Source organism: Python bivittatus, unplaced genomic scaffold (assembly GCF_059951505.1).
Source record: "Python bivittatus isolate LINGU-HERP-01145 unplaced genomic scaffold, Pbiv_v1 ctg000500_np1212, whole genome shotgun sequence".
NCBI lineage: Eukaryota > Metazoa > Chordata > Lepidosauria > Squamata > Pythonidae > Python > Python bivittatus.
In genome coordinates, this window is record NW_028277079.1 from 1,237,881 (window position 1) to 1,261,465 (window position 23,585).

At 50.6% G+C, this 23,585-nt stretch overlaps 2 protein-coding genes across 18 annotated transcripts in view; both read left to right on the forward strand.

Moving 5' to 3' along the window:
- The window catches only part of ACSBG2 (acyl-CoA synthetase bubblegum family member 2), a 31,823-nt gene extending 29,426 nt beyond the window's left edge, over nucleotides 1-2,397 (forward strand). The window contains exon 15 of the mRNA XM_088147391.1: nucleotides 491-2,397. Coding sequence (XP_088003517.1) covers nucleotides 491-588 — 98 coding nt within the window. The 3' untranslated portion in view covers nucleotides 589-2,397. The remainder of the gene's footprint in view (nucleotides 1-490) is intronic.
- A 689-nt stretch (nucleotides 2,398-3,086) lies between these two features.
- RFX2 (regulatory factor X2) overlaps nucleotides 3,087-23,585 on the forward strand; it is a 42,218-nt gene continuing 21,719 nt past the window's right edge. For 3 of the 17 annotated variants that reach the window (XM_088147392.1, XM_088147397.1, XM_088147404.1), the window contains exons 1-3: nucleotides 19,965-20,269; nucleotides 21,023-21,135; nucleotides 23,003-23,080. In XM_088147392.1, the coding sequence (XP_088003518.1) occupies nucleotides 20,262-20,269; nucleotides 21,023-21,135; nucleotides 23,003-23,080 (199 nt within the window). In that variant the 5' untranslated portion in view covers nucleotides 19,965-20,261. The other 14 variants (XM_088147395.1, XM_088147402.1, XM_088147399.1 and 11 more) reach the window with 9 other exon arrangements.

A 23,585-nucleotide genomic window follows, 5' to 3' on the forward strand; every position in this document is an offset into this window, starting at 1 on the left:
AATGCTCTCTAAAAGGGGCTTGTGAAGTCCCAAAAGGAGAACGGCGTGGAGATCCCTGGGGTGGTTTAAATGCCTTTCGTCCTCTGAATTGGAAGAGGGCCAGCCCGTCCACCTTTCCAAGTGCAGTGGTGCATTGCTCCAGGGCAGAATCTTACCTCCAGTGGTTTGTTCACAGTTTTTCATGGGAACAGTTGGAAGTAGCTGTCTGTTGTGACAACCCAACGGGGCTCCTAGCTCAGGACTGCCAGCTGCGCAGACTGCATCTGTCTGGGGATAGGGACTGATAGCCCCTTCCCCATTGCACTAAGAAGGGAGCAAATAGTCCCCCTTGGATCTCGGCTTTCCATGTTTTCAGAAAGAGTTGTCTCTTTCTGTTAGCAGCACCCCCTGGGAGGGGGTAGTAACAGGGTGGGAGGGGGGATGGAGGGCAGGGGAACTAAATTGGGGGAGGGCTTAGGCACTAACATGACCATCTGTGTCTGCCTCCTAGGCCCAACAATGAAGCTGAAGAGGCCAGTAGTAGTCAAGATGTACCAAGACCAGATACAGCAACTCTACTCAGAAGCATCAAACACCAATAACTTCTGAACGGGGATGGCCTTATCTCAGCCTGCCTCTATTAGAAGTCCGGCGTCTTCACAGGATTCTTTTCTCAGATGAGGTGCATCATCTCTTCCTTGATAGATGAGGTTTTCAAATAAAGGCGGCTTCCTGTCCTTGGCCGTCGTTTTCTCTTGCCCTCCCCCAAGCCAGGATCCTCCTCTGCACTTTGGACTCTTTTTGTGCTGGTCGGAAGTGTCCGGAAGACCCTCCCTGGCTGTTTGACCCCCATGTACATCTTCCCGAAATGAACCTACCAACCTCAGGGTTTGTCTCTCCAGGGGTGGGGTGGGGGGTCTCTAGCGAACCAAAGGAAAATGTTGCGGCGAAGCCACAGACTGGGTGAACACTATGTGTTCTTGTGGTGCAATATTGTAGTTCATTGGGTGAGCCTTTGCATGGAGCACTTTTTCTCCTTCCACAGATGTCCGGTGTCAGCGTTGCACATCTGGTAGAACACTTGTTCGTGCAAGGAAATCTGGCATACTTAGTCTTCTGCTTGTTTTTACCCGGGGTGTTTGTTTACATAGTGAGGTTCAACTTGGGGTGCGCACAGCTCCCTTCAACAAGCAGGGCCTTTTCAGCATCAAGCCTTGGGCATCGCTTTGCCCCTCCTGTGCCACTAAGATAGTCTGTTAAGTGGCTCGTGGGACTAATTTCTCAGAGTTTCGAGGAAGAAGGAAGGGGCAGAAGAGTTCCTCTTCGCTTTGCCCACTCTGCTACGAGCATCTTGGGAACATGGTTGGAAACCTGGGTGAGCATCAGTCTTGGATTTAGTTCTTACGATTCAGTCAGAGGTCAGCCTGCGCTTGCTGTTCTGCGTGAACACGAGACTTCGCCTCCAGCTGAATTGTCAGGTGGGAGATTAGGTTGGCCAGCTGTGTCCCCCCCCCCGCAAATCTATATAAAATTGCAAGTATTGCTCCTGATAAGAAAATCACTCAGCTTATCTAGAGGTGCCCTTGTAAATATCAGTCACTTTTGTGCAAAGAGTCTTGTTTAACTTGGTGTTTCGTAAGAATTACAGTGTAGGTGAGGAGGCCTTGAGCAAACGGGGAGGGATGTCTAAAGATTGTGTGGGGTGGAATTATGGACTGTAACTTTTAAGAGTGTGAGCGTGAACTCAATCACTTTTAACTTATAGCATAAACACTGAGGGCCACATTGGATATGGGAAAAGGTTAATAAGCCTGCTGTTTTCTTGGGAAGATTGTTAAATAAATGTTGCAATGGAGGGTCATCTCTTTTCCCCATAAATGGAGTGCAGTAGTAAGAAGTTCCCTGTAATTTATGATTTCACTGTGGCTAAGTCTTAAGGAATCAAATGTGCTAATTTGTCCGTTTTTATTAGGAGTTATTTTTCTTGGTGTTTTCAAGGTTATCGAAAACTGATGGTCACCACATATTGTAACAAGGTCTGTAAGTTAAGGATTTTAGCTATTTGTAAAACGTGCAGATTTTGTCTCAGAGCCTGGAAGTCTTCATACTCCGTTTTCCTTGCAAATGTAACCACAGTGAGCTTTTAAGTCAGCCTTCCCCAACTCAGCACTGCCCCAAATTTTGGGGACCAGCTTCCTGAACTCCCAGCTTCTGCAAGCAGAGTCCCAGCAAATCGGGATGCAAAAGCTGGGGGAAGCGATTTTAAGCTGAAATTTTGGTTGTTGGCTGAGGCAGTTTTGGCTTTTTTCCACACATCCGTTTAAGGGTAAGCTGTTCTTTATGTGGTCCCAGGTTTGTATAAGACCTTGTTGAATCATGTCAGGCCAGTGTTTCCGAATAAAAAAGATGCAAGCTTCAGATCGGCCTCGTGTGTTTGTAGCACCTCTCAAGTGTGTCCCGGGTGAACTCCTGCCTGCAGCCGGCCCGGCCGTGGGCTCTTGTCCTTCCTGCTGGCAGCAGAGAGGGAGATGCCGTCCTGGGCCTGAGTGCCCCGGGGCCCCTCACCTGCCCCTAGGGAGCTGGTCCCATGGGAGTCGCGCCCACCACGGCCTCGCCTGCGGCAACAGCCTGAGCACCGTCGTCAGGCCAAACCATGGTTAATGGGGCAGGCAGAGGGGTCACAGGTGCTTTGACGCAGGCCAGCCGTGTCAAAAAAGGTGGGTGCCTGAGAGCCTAAACGTGGGGTCCCCAGCGGGCTGGGCAGCAGGGGCGCTGCTGCGCTCCCAGCGGGAAGGGCTCGGGTGGGCACTTAGAGCAGCTGCATACTTGATGCGGGCAGAGCAGCGGGGGGCTCATCGCCCCCGCTGTCCCTGAGCGAAGGCGCTCTGCACGCGCCCAGAGCCCCTCAGCGCGCTGCCCGCGGAGCCCCGCCCGCGCCTCCACTTCCTTCCTCAGACGCCTCGCGCCAAAACGCGCGCCAACCGCCGGCCCCGCCCCCCGCCGCCTTCCAGCCCCCGCCTTTTGACAGCCGTCCTCGGCCGCCCAATCGGAGTGGGCCAAAGGGCCCGCCTGGAGGGCGTGGCCGCCACGTCACGGGGCAGACTAGCAACAGTTGCCTCGAAACCCCGCGCGAGGAGGCGCCATAGTGACCGTAGCCCTGGAGACGGTTACTTGCCAACGGGAGCCGCCGCCGGCGCCGCACGCACCCCCAGCCGCCGGAGCCCAGCGCAGCCCCGCGGGGAGCCCGGGAGCCCCGGGGAGGCCAGGTAAGCCGGGGGACGGGCGGGCTCCCTCCGGAGTCACTCCGCCTCCGGAACCGGAGTCACTCCGGATCGGCTCGCCGTGGTCGGGGGGCGCGGGGGGCGGGCCGCTGTCCAGACAGGAGTTCCGGGGGTCGGGGGGGCGCGCCGCGTTGATGCGGAGTGAGCCCGGGGGAAGTTTCCCGGGAGAAGCCCTGGGAGGCTCGGCGCAACAGGTGGCGGAGGCGCCTCGGCGCTGCCTCTTCGCTGGAGCGAGAGCGCTCCTCGCGAGTAAGGCCCCGGCGGGCAGAAGGGGCCCCTCGGCGGCCGCGGTGGTCCCCCGGGCCGGGAGCGCCAAGCTGGACCGCATCGCCTGCCCCGCGTTAAAGGCTGCTCGGCCCTGCCCCCCCACTTGTTTACACGCTTCCCCTTCAGAATGTTATTGCTCAGCCGCCGCCCCCCCCCCGGCAGTTTGAGTGCGGGGAGCGGTCGGAGGGAGCCCGTCGGGGGCTGAGTTTGGGGTTTAAGTGGGGCGGGGGGCAGGTGGTCTCCATGGCAATTAAACTGAGATCGGGTGGTCACCTAGAACCCTGTTTCTCAACCTCAGCAACTTTGAGAAGGGGGACTTCAGTTCCCAGAATTCCCCCACCAGCTGGAATTCTGGGAGCTGAAGTCCACCCGTCTTAAAGTTCCCGAGGTTGAGAAACACTAGAAGATGCAATTATTGTTCTCCATCTGGGACCGTTGGGAAACCTGTTTTTCCAAAGTCTCTGGTGCCGTGGCCAAACACCCTCTTGGGCTCCGTAAGCCTGTGGGCTGCAGTGGCTGGGCTTCTCCTCTTCCCTGCCCTCCTCCCGCCTCCACACGTCAGGATGGGTGCAAAGAGGGTGGCCGCCTAGGTGACATCCTTGCCGTGTGAGCAACTGCTGCTGGAGTCCTGTTGCTGTTGGCAAATCCTGGTTAAATTTGCAAGCTGTAAAAGTAAAACTGTACAGTGTAAAGGATCTCCCTACTTTCTTGCTGGGGCTGGCTCTGGGTGCATTTGCGTGGAAGCCCAAACCTCCATCTGTTTTGCCCGTATATGTGTGTGTGAGGAAGAGAAAATAAATCCTCCGGCATTCTTGCATTGCTGTTTGTTGCAGAGGGGGGAGCTGGGGGCTCTTTCCTCACTTGGATCTACCATCTCACTCCTCAGGGTTCTTGAGGGGAGTGGCAAGAAACAGGACTGAAGTTGGGTGCAGTGCAGATCCTGGCGTGATTCCGTCCTGGGCAACCAAGGGGTCTTGGCCAGAGCTGCTGAGATCTATTTAAAACATCCCCTCCCCTCTCGAGACTCAAATGCCAGCACTGTTAAAAGTCTGGCTGACATTCCTGCTGGAGCTGACTTCTGTCTGGCTGGCGTGCCAGGACTTGCTGCGGGGGAGCAGAACCTCCTCTCTTGATTCAGGGTTTGAGATTAGATTTCAGATAAGCAAAACCGGGCCTTCCTTTCCAATTTCATGCTGGGCTGCTTCAAGACTGTCGGTAACTCTCTAAACCTTGGGGCAAACTTAACCTGAGAGAAGCAGGACTGCGGTCTGCAAAAGGGTGGGCCTGGTTGGTATCAGGTTTTGGATAAGGGCTGAGCTATAGATGAGTTTTGAGTTTGGTGTGGATCAAAGCGCAGGACCCAAAGAAATAATCAGGGCTCCCTGCAGTGTTTATTATATAAACAGTTCATACTGGAGGGGGTCCACCAGGAGGATGGTGAGAGCCACCCCTCCAAACAAGAGAAATGCACTGATATTTATGCATTTCAGAAAAGGGAAAAATGATGCGTACATACATATTAATAAGTAATAGATCTCGGGTTACTTCCTGCCCTTCTGCTGTCTACTATCTTCATAGAAAACAATTGTCTTAGTGAGAAGAAACAGGTCAAAAGGAGGGGGCAATTTAGGGTGCCAAATGCCAGAAAGAAGACATCCTTTATTGGCATCTTGAGGACAGATTCATGGGTTGCCATGGGAATGTTCTGATAAGGTTTACAACAGACTGGTGTGAACCAGAGGATAAGCCAAATTCCTTATGTTTCAACTTGATTTAAACGGTCCCATTCATCTGAAACCTTATTTTCCTCACAGTTCAAATGAACTTAGTGACACAGTGCAGATCTAAGTCGTGCAAGGAGAAGAATGGGAATAAAGCCCAATGTTATTAGTGTGCGTTTACTGGTAGTGCCACTCAGTTGTGTGAAAAATGGTGTGTTTATGGTGGTGGAGCTGGTTTATCTGTTTACGAGACACTCCCACAATCCCCACCACAGATGATCAAACCTGTGCTCAGGAAGCTGAAATGACACTCCTTTTTGCTGAATCTTCACTTCCTTAGAAAGTAGTAGGTTGTAGTTCTTTTTCATCCGGTTGGGGAACTCTTACACATTGGGAGCAATCTGAAGGACTGACAAAGTTGAAGGCTTAACAGGGAGTCTTCCTGTGTGGGCATAAGGCTCGCTCCTATCTCAGCTTATTAAGCCAAGACACAATTGGCCACACACCGCTGATTAGGGTTACTGTTCTTAGCATGCAGCAAGAGGCTGATGGACAAGAGTTAAGGACGGATGTCCTAAAAAAGGCAGCCAAGTGGGAAAAGCAGGTTAGCACTGTGAGAAATGCCCTCACGAGTCTCTCTCTCGATTAGTCAGAAGTAAAGTTTATTGAAACATTTGCAAAGGCTGGTGGGCTTCGTTACAAATAAGAAGCCCCCCCCCCATTACAGATTTCAGCACATTTTATACAATCTTATGCCAACGCTCATTCCTCCCCATTTCCCCATTGGCTAAGGTACTCTGAGGTCACATTCTTTCCATCTGCCTATTGACCTACTTCCTGTTACCCCCCTCTACAGACCACTACATACTATACATACTACTACTACATACATCACATGTTCATGGTAAATAGGTGATTAGTTATGCAGGGTGTGGTTTTTATTAGGCTAATAAGGGTTGGGGGGGCGAGAGTTGATGCATTCCTAAAAGATCTCTGCTAAGTATCACTTTGGACAGGTCAAACCGCTCCAAACTGGTTTTATCTTACCTTGTCTCACACCAGAGACATCTCCCCCTCCCTTTTTCCGGCTTCTTGGAGCCCCTTGGTAACCATGGCAATGCCTCCTTATCTCTCACTAGTTTGAGGTAGTTTCAGAAACAAGAGCATAGGGCAGCTAGGTATGCTCAGGAGCTATGGTCAGAAAAAGGAAGTTATGCCTAAGAGCAGAGTGGGGCAACTTCAAATCATTTTTAACTGCCAACAATAACTTTTGGATTCCTCCTTCCCTCTGAGCACCCACTTCGAAACCAGCAAGGAAAGTGTTTGATAAGGCAGTTAAATTTAAAGAGGACAGGAGATAAGCTCTGGAACATCTTGAGGCCACACTGAAAAGTCAGCCCTTTTGCTCTCGCTTTTCTTTGCCCACGTCAGCCTCATCCGGACCACAGCTCACATCCTTGCAGCTCTCACTTCCCTTAAATGTCCCGGGTCCTCCTTTCACAGCGGTGCCAGCTCAGCCTCTTCCTTTCGTTCTCCTGCTGTCGGTGGCAAGCCTCTTCCGTGCAAAATGAGGAAGTGGATGTTGCAACAGGCAGTCCTCTTCTCCCTCCCTTGCTGTCTCCAGTAAAGTTTCTTTTCAGGGCTGTCAGGAAGTGCTCTCACTTTCGGCCTGGAGGGTCCCACTGTTGTCCTTATATTGCTGGTGGATGGATGCATTGCTTTCACTTTGAAAAGCTCTGCCTGGACAGCGTCGGGGTTGGCATGCCAGTCCAGACCTGGAGAGCTGCAAGTTCAGACCCCACTCAGCCAAGAAGCTCGCTGGCTGAGCTTTGGTTGTTCACCCCGTTCCTTCTCCTTGCAGGGTTCTTGGGAGGATAAAAGGGGACACCTGATTGCACTGCCTTGAGGCAGCCTGTGAAGGAAAACATGCTAGAGCTAAATAAACTTGGGAGGATGGATTTCTGGAGCTCAGAGAATGGAGGCAGAATGAAATTGCTGGTGTACCGAGCTGGGCACATAGCTGGAGCGCTTTAAGGCGACTCTTCTCGATCAAGCTGCACATTTCTGACCCCAGCTCCTCCCAGGCCTTTGAATGCATGGGAGAACGTGGAGTCTGGCAAGAGCACAGTCGACCTTCTGCTGGTTTTGCATCACTCCTTCCTTTTTCCCATTAACTTTTCTGAGCCCTACCTGGAAATGTGTCTGCACCAGGGGGCACAGGAGGTTCTGATAAAGTGCTGCTTTGGGCCAGATTAGTGACAGGTCCCGCTCACTCAGCGTGAGCTTTCACAGGCTTTTCTCCAGGGTCTTTGCAGGGATGAGCCAGATGGGGTATTTTGGCCCGTGCAGCAGGTGTCAGCCCTTGAGGTGGGGCTTTTCTTCTAAACTGGAATGGTTCTCTTCTTTTTGGTCCATGGCACCCACCCAGACCAAGCTATTGAACTGCTGTTATTGTTTACCGATATAAGAAGTAAAATAGATACAGTAAGCTTCCAAGAGTACCCAGATGTGTGTCTCTGTCCTCCCAGCGATGACAGCCGTCTCACTGGTATAGCCCTGTGGCTGTCAGAGACCAAACCCCTATTTCAAAGTCGGCGCAGCCCCAGGCACAGCGACCCAGAGCAAGGCTCCATTCTTCACGTCTCTGAATAGTGGGACGATTTCCAGAGGAGCATAAGAAGTTCCTTTGGAACATTTGTTCTTGATCAGCATTGGCTGTTCAGGAGGTCCTGCTCTCGCCTGGAGATGCTGTGCTACGTAAACAAACTCAGCCACCCACCCGTGGTGGTGCCAAGCCTGAAACCTCTCAAGATCTGCCTCAGAAAGGTAACTGCACCTTTCAAAGTCTCTTTTTTCTGTTGTTGCTGGGGGGGTTTTTTCTCCTCTCCTTGCATACCTAAGGGTGAAGGCTTTCCATCCTTACAACAAAGGCACCCATTCTTTCCAGTCGGTGTTTCGGTTTTCCATTTCTCATAACAGCCTTTGGAAACATCAACCAGTTGAGACTGAGAGCTGATCCCAGTCTTGCCAGTGCTGGATTCCAAGAGCAGTTTTGACTAGGTCAATTCCTTCATTGACATGCATAAGGTTTGCACTGCACGTTTTGCAGCCTTAAGGATTAATAATGTTTATCACTAAAAATGATTAAGAAACCCAGACTAGCATCCTACCGCAATCTAGTTTCTTTAAAAGAGGAGTGCACTTTTTTTTAGGCCAAGCGACCTTTGAATTTGAATTTAATTACAACTAAATTTAACTATAATTAAATAATTATAATTTAATACGATCACTTCTTGTGCCATGTACTAACTTTTTCTTTTCTGTCATATTAAACGTTACAATCTGATGGCAACATTTTAGAGAGCAGGGCTTGGTTCTGCCTCTCTGCATTTAAAAAAGCTGAGTATTTGAGGTTCCCCACTTGTACAAAAACTCTGTGCTTATCTCCTCCTGGTAGGTAGGTAGGTAGGTAGGTAGGTAGGTAGGTAGGTAGGTAGGTAGGTAGATAGATAGATAGATAGATAGATAGATAGATAGATAGATAGATAGATAGATCTTTTTTTTCCTCCGCATTATTCCGTATTAGCCAAACCCGCCAATACATGCCCAGGCTCATACGCCATGAAGAAGAGCTGAACAGAGTCAGATAAAAGGCAAGCAAACATTTGCTTGGATCAGTTCTTCTCCCCTGAAGAGAAACTTGCCACGGTGAGGAGGAACAGGATCCAACTTTTTCTACCACCAACTTCTGAAGTCTCTCAGCACTTTAGCAAAAATGTAGACCAAATGCCCAAAGGAGGTTAAGTTAAACCCAAAGTATTACAAATATGTTAAAGAGCAAAGGGATCAGTGCCGTCAAATATTCTGGGTGGCATTCCTCCAGCTCAGCCTCAGACAGCCTGGGGCATCGTAAGCAAGCCTGTTCGGATTAACTGGGAGGAAAGAGAAAGTCATAATACAGTCTGTGGGAGGAAAGGCTTTTATGTAGCATATATTATGTGCCCAAGATGGTTGTAGGCACCCATTAACCTTTGAGTTATATTCTTTATTTTTATCATGATCAGCCCCTTGGAGTGATGTACTCCGGGAAAGGCTACCCTCAGGGTCCAGAGGCGGTCTCTACCTGAAAGACCAAGACCCTTGGGTAAATAACAGAGGCAGTTGCCTTGGCATCTTTTGACTGTAGAAGGTGATGGGTTTACAAACAGAAACAAACCAGTTGTAACTTGAGTTAGTTGCAGGGGTGAAGATGTGTTAAGAGCAACAGTTGCTCTGTGAAAGAATCCTCTGCTGATAAATATGGAGGAAAAGCTTTGGTTCTTTGTTTTTAGAGAAGGCATTTCTGGGCTCAGGCTGAAGCATCTCCGGAGGGGCCTCCTTCTTCTTCCCTGTCCTGCTGTTCCACATACTTTGATTGCCAATAATTAACAATTAAGTCTGCGGCTAATGGCTGTTGGGAGCAAGATAGCAGGTGGGCTCTTGGTTAGATACAACCAGTCTCTCCTGGGGAAAGTTTCCAGCCCCAACATCTGCTTGGAAATGGATTTTGGGAAGATCTGGATTCTCTCTCAATTGCATGAAGTTTTGATTGTTCCCCCCCCCCGCCCCGCTCTCTCTCTGCCTCTCTCTGAAAAGGATATGGAAAAATTAAAATGGGAAAAACAACATACTCTTCCTGTTTGCTTTTATTCCACTTAAATCTTTCTGGCCTGAAAGCAACTTTTAATAGGATATTCAGTCTCAGGCCATAAGGTCTAAAATGTGGATGTGCCCAAGCAGTTGCATTCCTCTGAGCTCACTTGGATGCTGCTTTTTGGGCACGCACTCAGCAGGATGCCTCCCTGTAACCTGGCCTGTAATAACTTTGTTCCCTGCTCTGAATGAGTGTGGTTTCTTTCTGGCCAAGGGCCAGACCCTAAACAGAAGCAAGACTGAACTGAAGACTACCTGATTTAATTTCAGGGTAATTGGTTGGAATTTTATTTAAATACAGTTGTTCCCCATATATTTCTTTCCTCTTTTGTCACAATAAAATGTACAGTTTGGCGGCAAGTTTTGGAAGTAGTCTGGAGGTTTGGGGGGGACAGGTTGTTGTACACCCCTGGTCTGGAACCTCAGTCCCCATAAAACCTAGCTCATGTGGAAAACATGACTCAACCATAGCAACCTGTTTTTGGAGACTTAACTCAAATTGTTTATAGAACTTCTGTAGTTTCCTTTCCTTTCCTTTCCTTCACCCTTCTCATTTATCAAGGTCCTTATTATTTATTTAACAAGTAGCCCACCTTTTTCTGAGTTAAAACCAGGCGGGTCTGCAATGTTAAAATACATCACAAAGGATGCCCATAAGATTTCCCCAACAATCTCATTGCATTTCTCCACCACCAATAGACAAAAACTTAGCGGGGCTGAAAGATATACTGATCTGGCCTCTGAGGCGCTGTCAAATCCATCTGCGTGCCTCTGGATGTGTGTGTGTTGTTCCTCTCCAGAGGATTCTTCAAGGGTTCAGTTTCCAGACCAGCTAGCACAGCAGCTGCAGTTACTGTTTAGAGACTCACTGCCTCCTGGCAATGTTGGAAGGTTGACAAACAGGAGACAGAAGTGCCTCCCTGAATTCTTGCCATAGAGGTCAGTGTCCCGTGTCTTGTCTCCAAGATCTCCACCCTATAAACAGAAACCTCTGCTTACTTTTTCACTTGCTGGTTTTGTGGGTGTTGCTGTCATCACCACAATCCTGCTTAGTCAGACTGTGACACTCAGTGGAATAAAAGGAGTGTTTGGATCCCTTCAGCAGAGCTGCAGGCAAGGCCAGGGGAAGTTATTTCTAGAGAGGAAACTGTGTGTGTGTGAGACCCCTACGTCTGCTCACTTCACTGCTTATTTGCAGGAGAGGGAATTTGTGTAAATACTCATGTGCAGTGATTTAAAAACATTAGTTTATGCGGTGCGTGGAACTTCCCAGAATACAAGAAGATAGCTCTCTAGCTTAGAAGCTAACTAACTAGTATTTGCGATGCAAGTAACAACAGAGTTGATATTATTGCAATTTAGTTACAGGAAATTCTTGGGATGAAGGGTCTGTGCCAAATATTTCATGCAGAAAGTGCTTCCCCCAGTGGATGCTTCTGTCAGATGTGAAAACTCTGTGCAATTTTAAAATAAGTCCCACGTGAAGCCATTCTTAAGAGGTAGAACTGGAGAAATGACCTCCCGAACCCTGCTGTGATTGTCTGCAGGGTGAAAAACCTATCCATGGAGATAAATGACTAGGACCTGCTTGTTTAATTGTCCTTTCTTTGCAACCCCTTTATGGGGGGGAGGGGGGAGCAAACAGTGGCAGTGTGCCTAAATGAGAGTTACGAGAGTTAAGGACTGCCTTGTCTTTCCCAGGCAACCAACGTGTGCTCAAACACTCTTTTGGTCTGGAGACAAAGGTGGGCGGTTATATCTTTCACCTCCTGGGCACCAAAACTCTTGAGGAGGAAGAAGCGTTAGATTATATCTGTGCTCTCCCCCCTCCCCTGACATTTAGCCTTAGCATGAGGAGGCTCCGATGTAGGTTGTTCAAAGCCTAATCCCCCCCCCCCCCGAAGCCTGGAAGCCTTTTCACTGAGGGAGAAATTGAACCCAGCCGGACTGCACTGTGAGCCCTGAATTGGAATGCTTGAAAAAGTCAGTCTTTGGAAATTTTATGGCCAATTTATCCAGTAATCATTTTTCCAGGCAATGTGTGGATGGGAGCATCCCAGTTTGCTGGAACGTGTAGGTCACCAGACTTTGTGATCTAGTTCTCAACAGTTTGAATATGGCACATTTCTCAATGAAATACGTGATCTTAGCGGGGAAATGTAAAGACAAATCAGAAGGTGAAACATTGTGGAGTAGTAACAAAACGATTTGCAGTTTAAGACAGCAATGGCAGGGCATGGATTTATAGGGAGCAATGTGCAAAAGTCACAGCTCTGCAGTGTGATACAAAGAAAGAAAGGCAACCTTAGGCTGCCTCAACAGAATGTCCAGATAAGTCATAGTCCCTCTCCATTCAGTGCTGTTTGGACCACAGCACAGGTGGCCCAAATTTTGTGACAAACTGGAGCATGTCCAGAGTAGAGCGACCAAGATACTAATGGGTTTGGGGAAAAAAGCTTTTGAGGAATGGCTGGAGGCATCAAGCATGCTTTGTCTGGAGAAGAGAAGCTTGTGGGAAGACATGACAGCTGTCTTCAAGAATCGGATGGGGCAGAACAGTTCCAGAAGGCAGGACAAGAAACCAGGGATTTAAACTTCGAGGAAGTGGGTTTTGGTTGGACATCAACACTTTTTTCTATCTGTAAGAGCAATCAAACCGACTGTCTTGGGAGATCATAAATCACTTCATGGCGGTGTTCAAACAGAGGCTGAATGGCTGTCTTCTGGGGATGCTCTGGTCCTGGATTCTGGCCCTGGGCAGGGGGTTGGACTAGATTGTCTCTTCCGTGATCCTGACTCAAGCCCCAGCAGCTTATCAAGTACTGTGCATCCTGTCCTCTCATTATAATCCCCATTTTAACATTTTTTGGAAGTATTTTGTCAAAAGAAAGTAGCAGTAACCTAGCTTACCTTGGTTCATCTCGGAAAAGCTTAGCAGGTCAGATCTGGCAAGTCCTTGGATGGGAGGCCACCAGGGAATCCAAGACTGTTGGCTAGAGCATCCTACAAGAAAGCAAGCAATACCCACTTCCACAGTCTTGCCAAAAGACCCCTAGATGGCCATGTCCCTGACATCACCAGGAGCCGAGCCCAATTTATGTACGTGCTTTGTGCTTCTCCTGTCTTGTGAAAGCCTGCACTGGAGAAAACCAACCATTATGCTTTACAATCAAGCCTGGCCAGCATGGGCTCACCGCACACATGCTCCTCTGAATGATGCTCCGTGAAACGCCTGCTTGAATAAACTAGCTTTCCCTCCTTTCTTGAAATATATTATTTTAATTACTGTATTCCAGATCTGCTCTATAACTGAAAATACCTGGCTGCATTACAGAGTTATTAAAAATGTTATTAATTGGGGAAAAACAGTAAAGCAATGAAAAAGAATCAATAAGCAGTCAATAAGTAGGATATAAGATATTTCAAAGCTACCATCTGTGTATAGAATGGGTACACTCTAAATGAGGAGTGGGTGAGGAGGGATCTCTTAGTCCAGTGCTGGGTCTTTCACCAGGGTGTCCAGAGGGTGTGGTCAAAAAAGTCAAAATGGCAGCCACACTGGTGCAATTGAAGCTCCACAACAGGGTCCCTACCGAGAAGGCCCTCCTGCTGTAGCCCTTGGCTTATTTCCTTGGTTGGATCACCTACAGAGTGCTGGCTGGGGAATTCTGGGAGTTGACGTCCACCCATCTTAAAGTTGCCAAGGTTGAGAAACACTGACCTGGAGGGAATGTGACTGAAGGATCCTTGGTAGAAGGGCTGTTCAGCCATTCATCAGTTCAAGCAGTGTCAGGACCAAGATTTTGCCCCAGCAGCTGTGGGATCATCACTGCTCGCCCTGGTTCATAACTCTGCCGTTCTGATTCAGACTCCCTGAAGTTTCTAAAGCAGCTTAAAAGAGCGAATCCTGTGTCCTGCTCATTCCTGTCATCCAGCTAAAAGTCTCTCAGAAGATGGACTTGTGATGCCAGGCCACTTCTGTCCAGAAATGGCCCCTCCAAGTTGCTAAGTTATCATTAGTCTCCAAAGTCCACTGTGCCTACAGCAGCAGTGATGGCTCTTGAGGCACCCCAGACAGGGCACCCATCTCTCCAGGGGACAACCTTGCAGAACCTGTTCAGCACCTGTGCAGTGGACAGCCCACCCATCTTCCTCCACCTTCCCTGGACGGAGGTTCAACTGAATAGCCAGGCCCGATGCAAGATTGCCACTTTCTCACCTGAAAGGTGAAAAGGGGAAGGAAGGTGGGATGTCATCTGAATATTGGTGGCACCTCAGTTTACGTTTGTGGATGATCCCTTCCCTTAGTGGTGACCTTTGGATCTTAAGTGGTAATGAGGATAAAACTCAGCCCTCAGGAACCTGGCCCTAACTACTCCAGAGAAGAACCATAATCCTCAACACTACTTTCCAGAAACTTGAGTAAGCGTGGAGCCACCATAAATATTGCTCCTGTGACTCCCACTTCAGACGGACACCTTGATCAACACTCCTGAAAGCCCTGAGTTTCCAAGAGCATCATTGGCCAAGATGGTCCCAAAGGCCGAGTGAGGGAGGTTCTATCCTGGAAGTGGGCCTGAAGCTGGATTGCAAAGAATCTAGAAAATGGGCATTTTCCCCAAGGGCAGCCTCTCATTCAAGCGTCTCCAAGGGGGCAGGACTGGCGGCTCAGGTGAGCAAGAATTTCCTCCTCTTTCACAAGCGGAAAGGAGTCTGCAAAGAACTGAAGAACAGCTGGCTATCAACTCCCTGCCCTCATTGCTAGAGGTGTTGTCACTCTGCATACGCTTAGAGGAGTGTTTTTCAACTTTGGCCACTTTAAGATGGGTGGACTTCAACTCCCAGATTTCCCCAGCCAGCGCGCTCTGCCTGTTGAAGTCCACCCATCTCAAAGAGGCCAAGGTTGAGAAACATGGTTTAGAGGCATCGCTTTAATTAGCATTAGTATCCCCTCGGGCGTAACGCTGAAGGCAACTGTTCGGACCCACTCGGAAACGTTTTGCGCATTCTAACATTTCCAGAAACGCGCCTGGAAGACTCCAGAAGACTTCTGCGACCTTCTGCGCGCGCTTTCCTCCTGGAGAGGATTGCCCCAGAAGCGCCCTTCCTCCGCGGAGATTATCCCCGGCCAAGGTCGCCGAGGGCCGCCTGTCGCGCGGCGGGTGGGGCGGGGGCGAGGCCCGGCTCCCGTGCGGGGTTCGCGCTGCTTCGGCGGCCCCGCTCGCGGCGCCCCGGGCGGCGGGAGGCTTCTGCCGGCCAGCGGCGGAGCAGCTGCGCGCGAGCCGCTCTGCTCTCCTCTCCTCCCCCGCTCGACCCTGCCTGGGATCGCCGGGCCCCCGGAACCTCCCTCGTTTTGCGCGGCGAACGCGCCCCCTCCGAGCCGCCCGGGCAGCTCGCCTCCCTCCGGTGCCCTCGTGGCCGGGCGGAGGCTGGAAGGAAGGGGGCCGCAGGGGCGCTGCCTGCAGATGTGCGACTAATCCCGCGAGCCCGCCGGCTTGGGCTGCGCTCCCTGCGCCGGCCCGCATTGTTGATGGAGCAACAACGGTTGCCCGGGCGACGCGGTCCGCTCCCGGCTGGTCCCCACGCTGGTTGCCCGGCGACGCGGGGAGGGCTTCCCAAACCAAACAATGCCGTTCCGTCCCCCCGGCGGCTGCCCTGCGGCGGGCTCAGAACGCACGGAGTACCTCGGGCTGCCTCGCCGGTCCTGCCAGGGCGGGGGGGCACGAGCGGAGGCTGCCCGGCAGCTGGGCGCTTCTTCGGTTTGTTTATCCAGGAGAGCAGGGCGCCTGGCAATGCCCGCCCCCCGCCCGGCCCACCTTCCTGGAAGCTCATTGGGGGCGGCGCAACGTTTCTGTTCTTTCCAAACGGAGGACGAGATTAATTGCGCTTTTTGGAGCCAAGACCAGCTGCGCTGCAAGTGACTGTTCTCCCCCTCCCCCCCATTTGCTTTTGCAGCGCGATAAATGACATTTCTCCGCAGGGCCTGTCGTTTAAGCCCCCTTTGGGGAGGGGGGGCGTGCTTTGCTCGCCAGGCTTCCAAGGTGGTTTGAAATGAAATGTCTTTCATAATTGCGGGGCGCCCGGCTGTTTTTTAGCGTGTCTGGTTTTGTAAAAGCTGTACATAGTTTTCCACCTAACCCAGCCCGTGAAAAAGTCCGAAAATGCGCTTAGCCTGAGGAAACTAATAATAACAACAACAGATGTTCCCATTGCTTGGGGGATTTGAACTGATGGTAATCTTTGCTACAGCCTTGTAAGGTAGCCTGGTACTGAATCTCCAAACCAGAGCTGGAATAGTTGAGGCTTCTTCAGGGCAGAAATAGGATTCAAACCCGGAAAAAAAATCCAGTGTTTCCAGGATTCCTCTACATCAGTTCTTGATTAATTTAAACTATAATTAGTTTTTATTTGCTGTCTTTTCGCCAACTAAAGCACAGTTGCCTCAGTTAACCCCACTGGGTGAGTTCACACAACCCAATGAGCCTCTGTCAACTCCCCCATAGGCTGGCTGGGGAATTCTGGGAGTTGAAGTCCAACTCATCTTAAAGTTGCCAAGGTTGAGAAACACTGGCCTAAACTAAACTCTGCTTGGCAGCCCAGCTTTTTATCCTGAAAGGGTTACCAAAGGAAACACACACAGATGTATGCGCACACAGCCCCCTCGCTGGCTTGGGGCAATCAGGCCAACTGGATTTTCCTCCTTTAGCCTTGCTTGGAGGAAGGGCTGGTGACTCACTGAAATCTCTGTGGAGGCCACCAAGCGATGGCCTGGCTCCCAAGTGATGGTGGGGAGGGGAGTTTTCAGCCTTGCTGCGTGGTGGATCTTTCTCTCTGCGTGGGTCATCCCTCCTCCTTTCTTGCACAGGCACAGGCACCAATGGAGGACAGTGGCTAGAAAGCCTGGGCTGAGGACTTCATGAAATTTGCCCTTGGGCCACAGCTTTAAGGTTTTGGGGAAGCCATGTTTCTTTAGCTTGATCGAACAAACAGGGAGGAATTCCTTCCTCTCTCTCGGCCTGCAGAGTGTTTCAGAAAGTTGGCAGTGATCGTTTCCAATGAGGTGAGTGCAACTCCTACTTTGGCCCCAGGGATTTCTGGGCCAGATGTGTCACGGGGTGGGCTGAGAAAACTCCCACCAGCAGCGCTGACTTCCTGAGGCTCCTTGCTGCCATCAGCCCTGCAAACTGTTGCTGGCTTTCGAAGCGCTCTGTAGAGATCTGCCCCACCTCAGTGGAGGGGCCAGTAGGCTTGAGCTGCCCGTAGTTAGAGTCACCGGCGTGAATTTGGGTTGCGACAGTGTTTGAGGAAATGAAGCAGAAGTCAGTCTCAAAAAAAGGATCCACTGAGAGCAGAGGAACAGCTGCCTCCTGGAGTCATGGGGGGGGGGGCTCCATCAGCAGCAGTTTCCGAGCCAAGGTGGGACGGCCGTTTGTCTGGGTGGTCTGAGGATTCCTACTCTGGGTGGGGGGGTGGGGGTGGACTAGAGGACCTCAAAGGACCCTTCCAGCCCTCTGATTCAGTGACCAAAAGGGGCCAGGGGCCAGGGACAGAAAGTCCCCGCTTCCACCTTCTGCGTCTCCAGATGCGTTTCCTTGCCTGAAACCTGTTGCCTGCTGCAAACGTCCGAGGCTGTGCACGATGGGCAGATGCAAAGCAACTCCCAATGTCTCTATCTGAATCAGAGCCATAGGGACTAAAATAAGGCTTCGTTTTAGAGAAGGGGTGGTCCTCTACTTCCAACCTGCTTCTCTCTCAAACTGCCTGCATTTTCCTCCCCTTTCTTGAGAATCACTGAGTGCAAAGGAAAAACCCACTCCTGCATTGGAACAGCTGCAGTTATTTTATTTGGTGTTATTTTGAAAATCGGTAGGCTAACTTTCCAAAAAGAAAAGTTTAACCTTGAAAAAGCCACTTCCTACCACAGCTAAGGACGGCAAACATTTAAGAACTATTTTTATTGGACAAAAAGATGCTGCAGCCTTGTCTTTTGTTCATATTTTTAAAGGTTATCTATTTTTAATATAAGCCCATATAAAGATATCAAGTATCACAGATGGGTTAGCGGTAGGAGTGTTGACTTAAGGCTGAGGAGATGCAGATTCAAAGCCCCCCTACAGCCCTCCTGAGGCTTGCTGGGCCATCGCTCAGCCCAACCTACCTTGCAGGGTGGTTATGAGGATAAGATGAGGGAGAGCCAAGTACGCCATCGGAAGTGCTTGGAGGGGAGGCGGGAAGTTGATGTGATAATAAACCCTGCAGTGTCCACCCTGTCTACCCTGCAGTGGTGGGGGGAGAGGGCGCCTTCTAAGGGAGGCTGCCAGTTTCTGGTTTACTGTTTGGATGAACCCCCAGTGAGGCTGGCTTGGGGCTCGGCTCAGGGGTTAGTCGCTGGCTCACTGTAAGCCACGGCCAGTCACTACTTGCTCAAGTGCGTGTGGCCAGAGCCTCCTTCCTGACCCCTGCTTACAGTCACGGTCTACACCTTGACCCGAGTCTCCCACTTGGCTTGGCTTTTCTCTTATTTCTTGTAATGGGAAATGGAGCGGCAGCCCCAGCACCCCTGCAGGGCCAGAACTTCGGTTGGCTGCTGCTGGCAGATTTGCGGGGGGATCCTCGTAGCTCAGAGCCATTCACGATCCTGAGCGCTGCGCGGCTTCTCCCGGGTCATGGGACGTGGCAAAGCTGCGAAAGGGGAGAACCGAGGTGGTTTCCTTCCCTGTCTTGTCTTCTTGTCTCTTCCTTAAAGAAGGGCTTCGTTTTCCTGTGGCACGCTCCCTGCCTGGAAACCGAGCCCGTTCGGGTAAACAGAGACAGTTTCCAGGGACTCCATCTGTCCCGAGCGCCTTTGCTTGTCAGAGTTTGCCTGGCGTCGTGACGCAAGCGGCCGGGGTGGCTTGTGACTCCTCTTTCAGCCAGCTTTCCGGCTCGCGAAGCCCCACCGTGCAAGTCATCCTTCAGCCTGCCCAGAAGGGCAGGAGAGGGGGCTTCCAAAAGGGGGCAGGCGTTGCCACAAGCGTAACCCAGCGTGGCACATACAGACAGCCCGTTGGTCTGGCTGTTTTCAACAGCTTGAGCAGCCCGAGCCGAGCCCCACTCGGACCTCCGGGCCTCACCTGTGAAAGGGAGAGGGTCTGATTCGTAAAGATAAAGTGTAGAGGAGATTGTCCCAGGGGATATGGGACAAATGGGAAGGTTCTGGGGGGATAAATAAAAGGGCATAAGCACCTTTTCAAATTTCCATTTTAGTTTTGAAAAGCCTCCCTTCTCCCTCAGCCTGCGTTCGGTGGTCTCCCGTGAACAGTTGTGCTCAAGGGCTCTGCCAAGCCCACTTTGGCCCCGCTCTCTATTGTCACTGCCACCACAATGAAGGGCAAACCTCACCCCCTTTTTACCTTTTTCTTTTTTGGGGTGCCCTTGAGTCAGTCTTGACTCCTGGTAACTGCCTGGGCAAATCCCTGCAGTTTTCTTGGCAGGATTTTGGAAGAGGCTTGCCACTGCCTCAGGCTGAGCGAGAGGCAGGGGATTGGTGCGAGGTCCCCCAGCTGGCTTTGTGCCTCAGGCGGGGCTGGAACTCACGGCCTCCTGGTTTCTAGCCTGGTGCCTTCACCACGACATGGCTCTCAGTTATTGATTTACCTTCAATAGGCCATATTTTAAAACGCAAGTACAGAGCGGGCTCTGGAACTGGCACCAGATACAACAGGGCATTAACCACGAGTCAAAAAAAGAGAGGTGGCCATGCTAGCCAGGCCACTGCCCTTCTGCCTCTTTGCCACTGGGTCAATAGCCAACCCCAGCTGCAAGCCAAAGGTGGTGCCTGGCCGTCTCTCTCTCTCTGTCCAGTGCACTTTTGGGGTAGCACAGGCTGTATTTGTAACAGAAGAGAACAGCACACACAGCTGACATAAAGGAGAAAGAAAAAACACAGGGAGTCATTTCAGTTAGCACATCCAAGTAACTGGTTAACTAAGTAAAAAGCCCTCCCCTTCCCCGCCTTTCACTCCTTCCAGATCAGATGTCCTTTGGGACACCAGGAAATGCAATTTGGAGGAGGCACCAGTGCTTGGCAGGCAGCAGGGCCAGGCGGGACCCCCGCAGCCACTCCAGGGAGGGCTGAGGGAGACCGGAGGGAGGAGCCACTGCTGCCCCAGCCAGGCCCTTCCTCAGCAGGGCGGTTTCTGAGTTGGCAGGGGTCCTTCTGCAGGGTCAGGGCGGGAAGGAAAGGCCGCTTCTGGGTTTGCGCCGGTCTGGACAAAATCCGGATCCGTTGAGGAGGACCACCGAAAAGGAGGGGTGGAGAGTTTTGAGCTTTTCTTCCTGGATGGCTGAGTATGTGAGTGGGGGGGCATTGCCCTCCTCCTTCTGGCCTGGCTGCAGGAACTCTACCTCTATCGAGCCACTCTCTCGTGGCACTGATATTAAACAAAGGCAAAGCAGCACTGAAGTCAGCTCTTGGCCCACTTCCCCAACCTGGGCCCTTCGCAGCATGTGAGACTACAGACCCCATCATTCCCAGCTACTGGCTATGTTGACTCAGCTTGCTAGAAAGCAGCGGTGGCAGAAAGCTGTTGTGGATTGAATAGGAAGAGGGAGGAATTAATCTGGGTCTGGGTCTCTGCATTTACCCTCTGAATGTTGCAAGCAGGATCTCCCTGTTTTATTCTTTCCTTTCATTTCCACAAAAATAATTTTCACAGCATTCTTAGTTATGCCAGGAAGTTGACTGGTTCTGTTTTTAAAAGAGTTGTGGATTAATATTTCACATTTGCCAAGGAACACTCTGCGTTATGGTGTTACTTTGTCTTTTTAAAGGTTTTGTTTTCCATGTAGTTTTTTTTTTTTAAATATACTATATATAGTCAACAATTGAGCTAATGATTGGTTCAAATTGTTGGCTGGTGAGTTTCCCAAAAACCTAATTTCAGACTTTTGACTCTGGCTTGTTTGTGATGCCCGCCCACCAGCAGCTCCAGGCCAAGCACCATCGTTAGAGGCTGCTGTTCTGAATGATGGTGAAATTAGCTCTGGGAGTTAATGAAGAGTTCTCTCTCCCCTACCCCCATCCCCATTTTTCTCTCCCAGAGCCAAGCATGCAGGCTTCAGAGGATGGCTCCAGTTCTGCCACTCCTGTGGCGCTGCGCACATCGGCTTCGGTCCAAGCCCCAGTGGTTCAGCCTGTCCCAGCCTCCCAGCAGGTAAGAGCTCTGCTCCTGTGGCCAGAGAACTCCACCTGCTTCCCTGAACTCCACCTTGGCGAGGAATTGTGTACAGGGAGTCCCCAGTTTAAGAATGGCTCCCATTCCCAAGGTGTGTCCTTAAGTCGAATTTGTACGTAAGCCAGAACAGGATGATTGCATAATACTGTATCAGTAGTGGTGTGCAATGAACCTGAACCATTGTGCATTTAACTCGAACCATTGTGTATTTAACTCTAATTTTGCTACAATGGGCTCCGTTCTTAACTATGGGTTGTCCTTAAACTGGGTGTTCTTAACCCGGGAACTCCCTGTGCCCAGTGCTTATGTTCTCTTGTCCTTTTCAAGATAGCAGCTTGGGCTCCTGAGTTTTCAGTTCTTCCAAAGGGAGGCATAAAATCACCCAATTGTTGGGTTGGAAGGGACAACCAGGTTGATCTAGTTCAACCCCCGGAGGCGATTGTGGGAGAAGAGCCGCGCTAACCCGTGGTAGCAGTCAAAAGCAGTCTGGGAGCACCTTTTCCGACTCACAAATGTGTTCAAAGGTAGAAGCTTTCGTGAGCTGTGCTGTGCTCACGAAAGCTTCTGCCTTTAAATAAAATTTGTGAGTTGGAAAAGGTGTGACCTGACTCCTTGGTTTTTTTTCCCTCTGGGGTGAAAATGTAGGAAGGCTTCTTGCTGGTGCTGCATGACTTCCACTTACATGGAGTTTGAACTACCCCATGTTAAAAAAAGCACTGCCTATATAAATCATAGAACTGAGAAAGGGCAGGAAGAGGACATCAAAATGGGAAGTATTCTTCTGGTGTGGAGGAATGGGGAACCTACAAACCATATTTACAAAGGGAGCAAAGAAAAGTGCCAAGAACGGCAGAAATGAGAACAAGGAAATGCAATTAGTGGACAAGATTAAAACAGGCCCATTTCATGCAGCCTGATGTGGTTTCCTCCTGGACACCAAAGCTACCAGATACGGTGATGCCGGGGGGCTTTAAGGGAGAATTGGAGAAAGGTTGGTCGACTTGCTAAGAGGCCAGGTGGTTGCATGGAACTGCTCCGGGAGGGGTTTCCCGTCGGAGCGCCTGCTTGCAGAGGCTGCCCTGAACTACCAGAGAGATCCCTTTGGGGTGGGCTCCATCCTAGTGGAACAAGGGTGGGGGAACCACCAGGAGCTTGAACAAGTTTAATCCATCAGTAAATGAACTCACGGGGAAGGAGAAATGATCAAGTCAAGACAGAGAACAGAATGTTGCTGAACAGGGAAGCGTTCTTCAATCTGCCTTTTGTGGCATTTGCTTATTCGCTGACCTTTCTTCAAGAGCTCTAGGAGGCTGGGGGATGAAAGCAGCAGAGGACTCTGATCATGGCAGCCCCGTGGTAGGGCCGTGGCAGCATTGAGTGGCTGTGTCAGAAACAGGACGGGAGACTGGGAGACCATTGAGCAGGGAGCCTCTCTCTCTGCTTCAGTCTTCTGTTCCTGATGCCTGGGGGCAGGGAGATCTGCTTGCCTCGCAGGGTTGGCATCAGGGTAACACCTGGCGTGTGCATGTCAGGCGCTCCAAAAGGATTATACAAATGGCTGGTTAATTCAGGCCAAAGGGATGGGTGAGTTCAGAATTAAGGCCAAGCCCTGGTAGTGCAGACTGATAAACTGGATTTAGCAGTCACCCAGGAAGTCAGGTTTAGAAACTATTATCTGTTTCGCACATCATGTAACCATTGTGCATTTCCTAGAAGGCTGTTTGATGCCTACGGGATGTTGGCTGAAACGCTGCTAGTCAAGAGGCAGATGTGCCAGTCCCTAAACCTCCCCTGGCTGATCCCGTTTTCTTTTTCTTTCTTTTTCTTCCTTTGTTCCTTTTCCTAGAGAGTTTTGGTCCAAGCCACAAGCTCCACACCCAAAGGGGTGCAGATGCCACAACTGACTCTCCCCAGAGCCCAGCAGGTAAAGTCTCGGCGTGGCACAAAGGCTGCGCTGCTCCCACCTCCCCTGGAACAGGGAGGGACACTGGAGAACTTGCACCCTGGGAGGGTTTGCTCTCAAACTTTGGGAAAAAAATAAGGTGCAGCTATAAATCTAACCCTAATGAACGTGTCTAAATAGACCCGATTTAGAGGGGTAAGTAACCACACCGCCTTCTTGCAGTGAATGAAGTTTGTAAATATCAAATGAGTGAAATTCTCACAGGAACCAACCTGGGGTTGGTTTGTAAACTAGGCAGGCTTTTGGTTCCCCCCCCCCCCTTTAAGGCAGCAGGCTGGCTGCAATGATTATTCTTTAACAACAAGCCCACAAAACTTACTGAAGCGATTCCAACACTATTTTCAAATGTTGTTGAGTCCAATGTGCAAATCCCTTACCAGACATATGCTTTCCAAACTAGTATCCTATGCAGAGTGAACGTGGCACCCGCATACAGGAGAAGGAATTATCAGCTGGTCAATGTCTC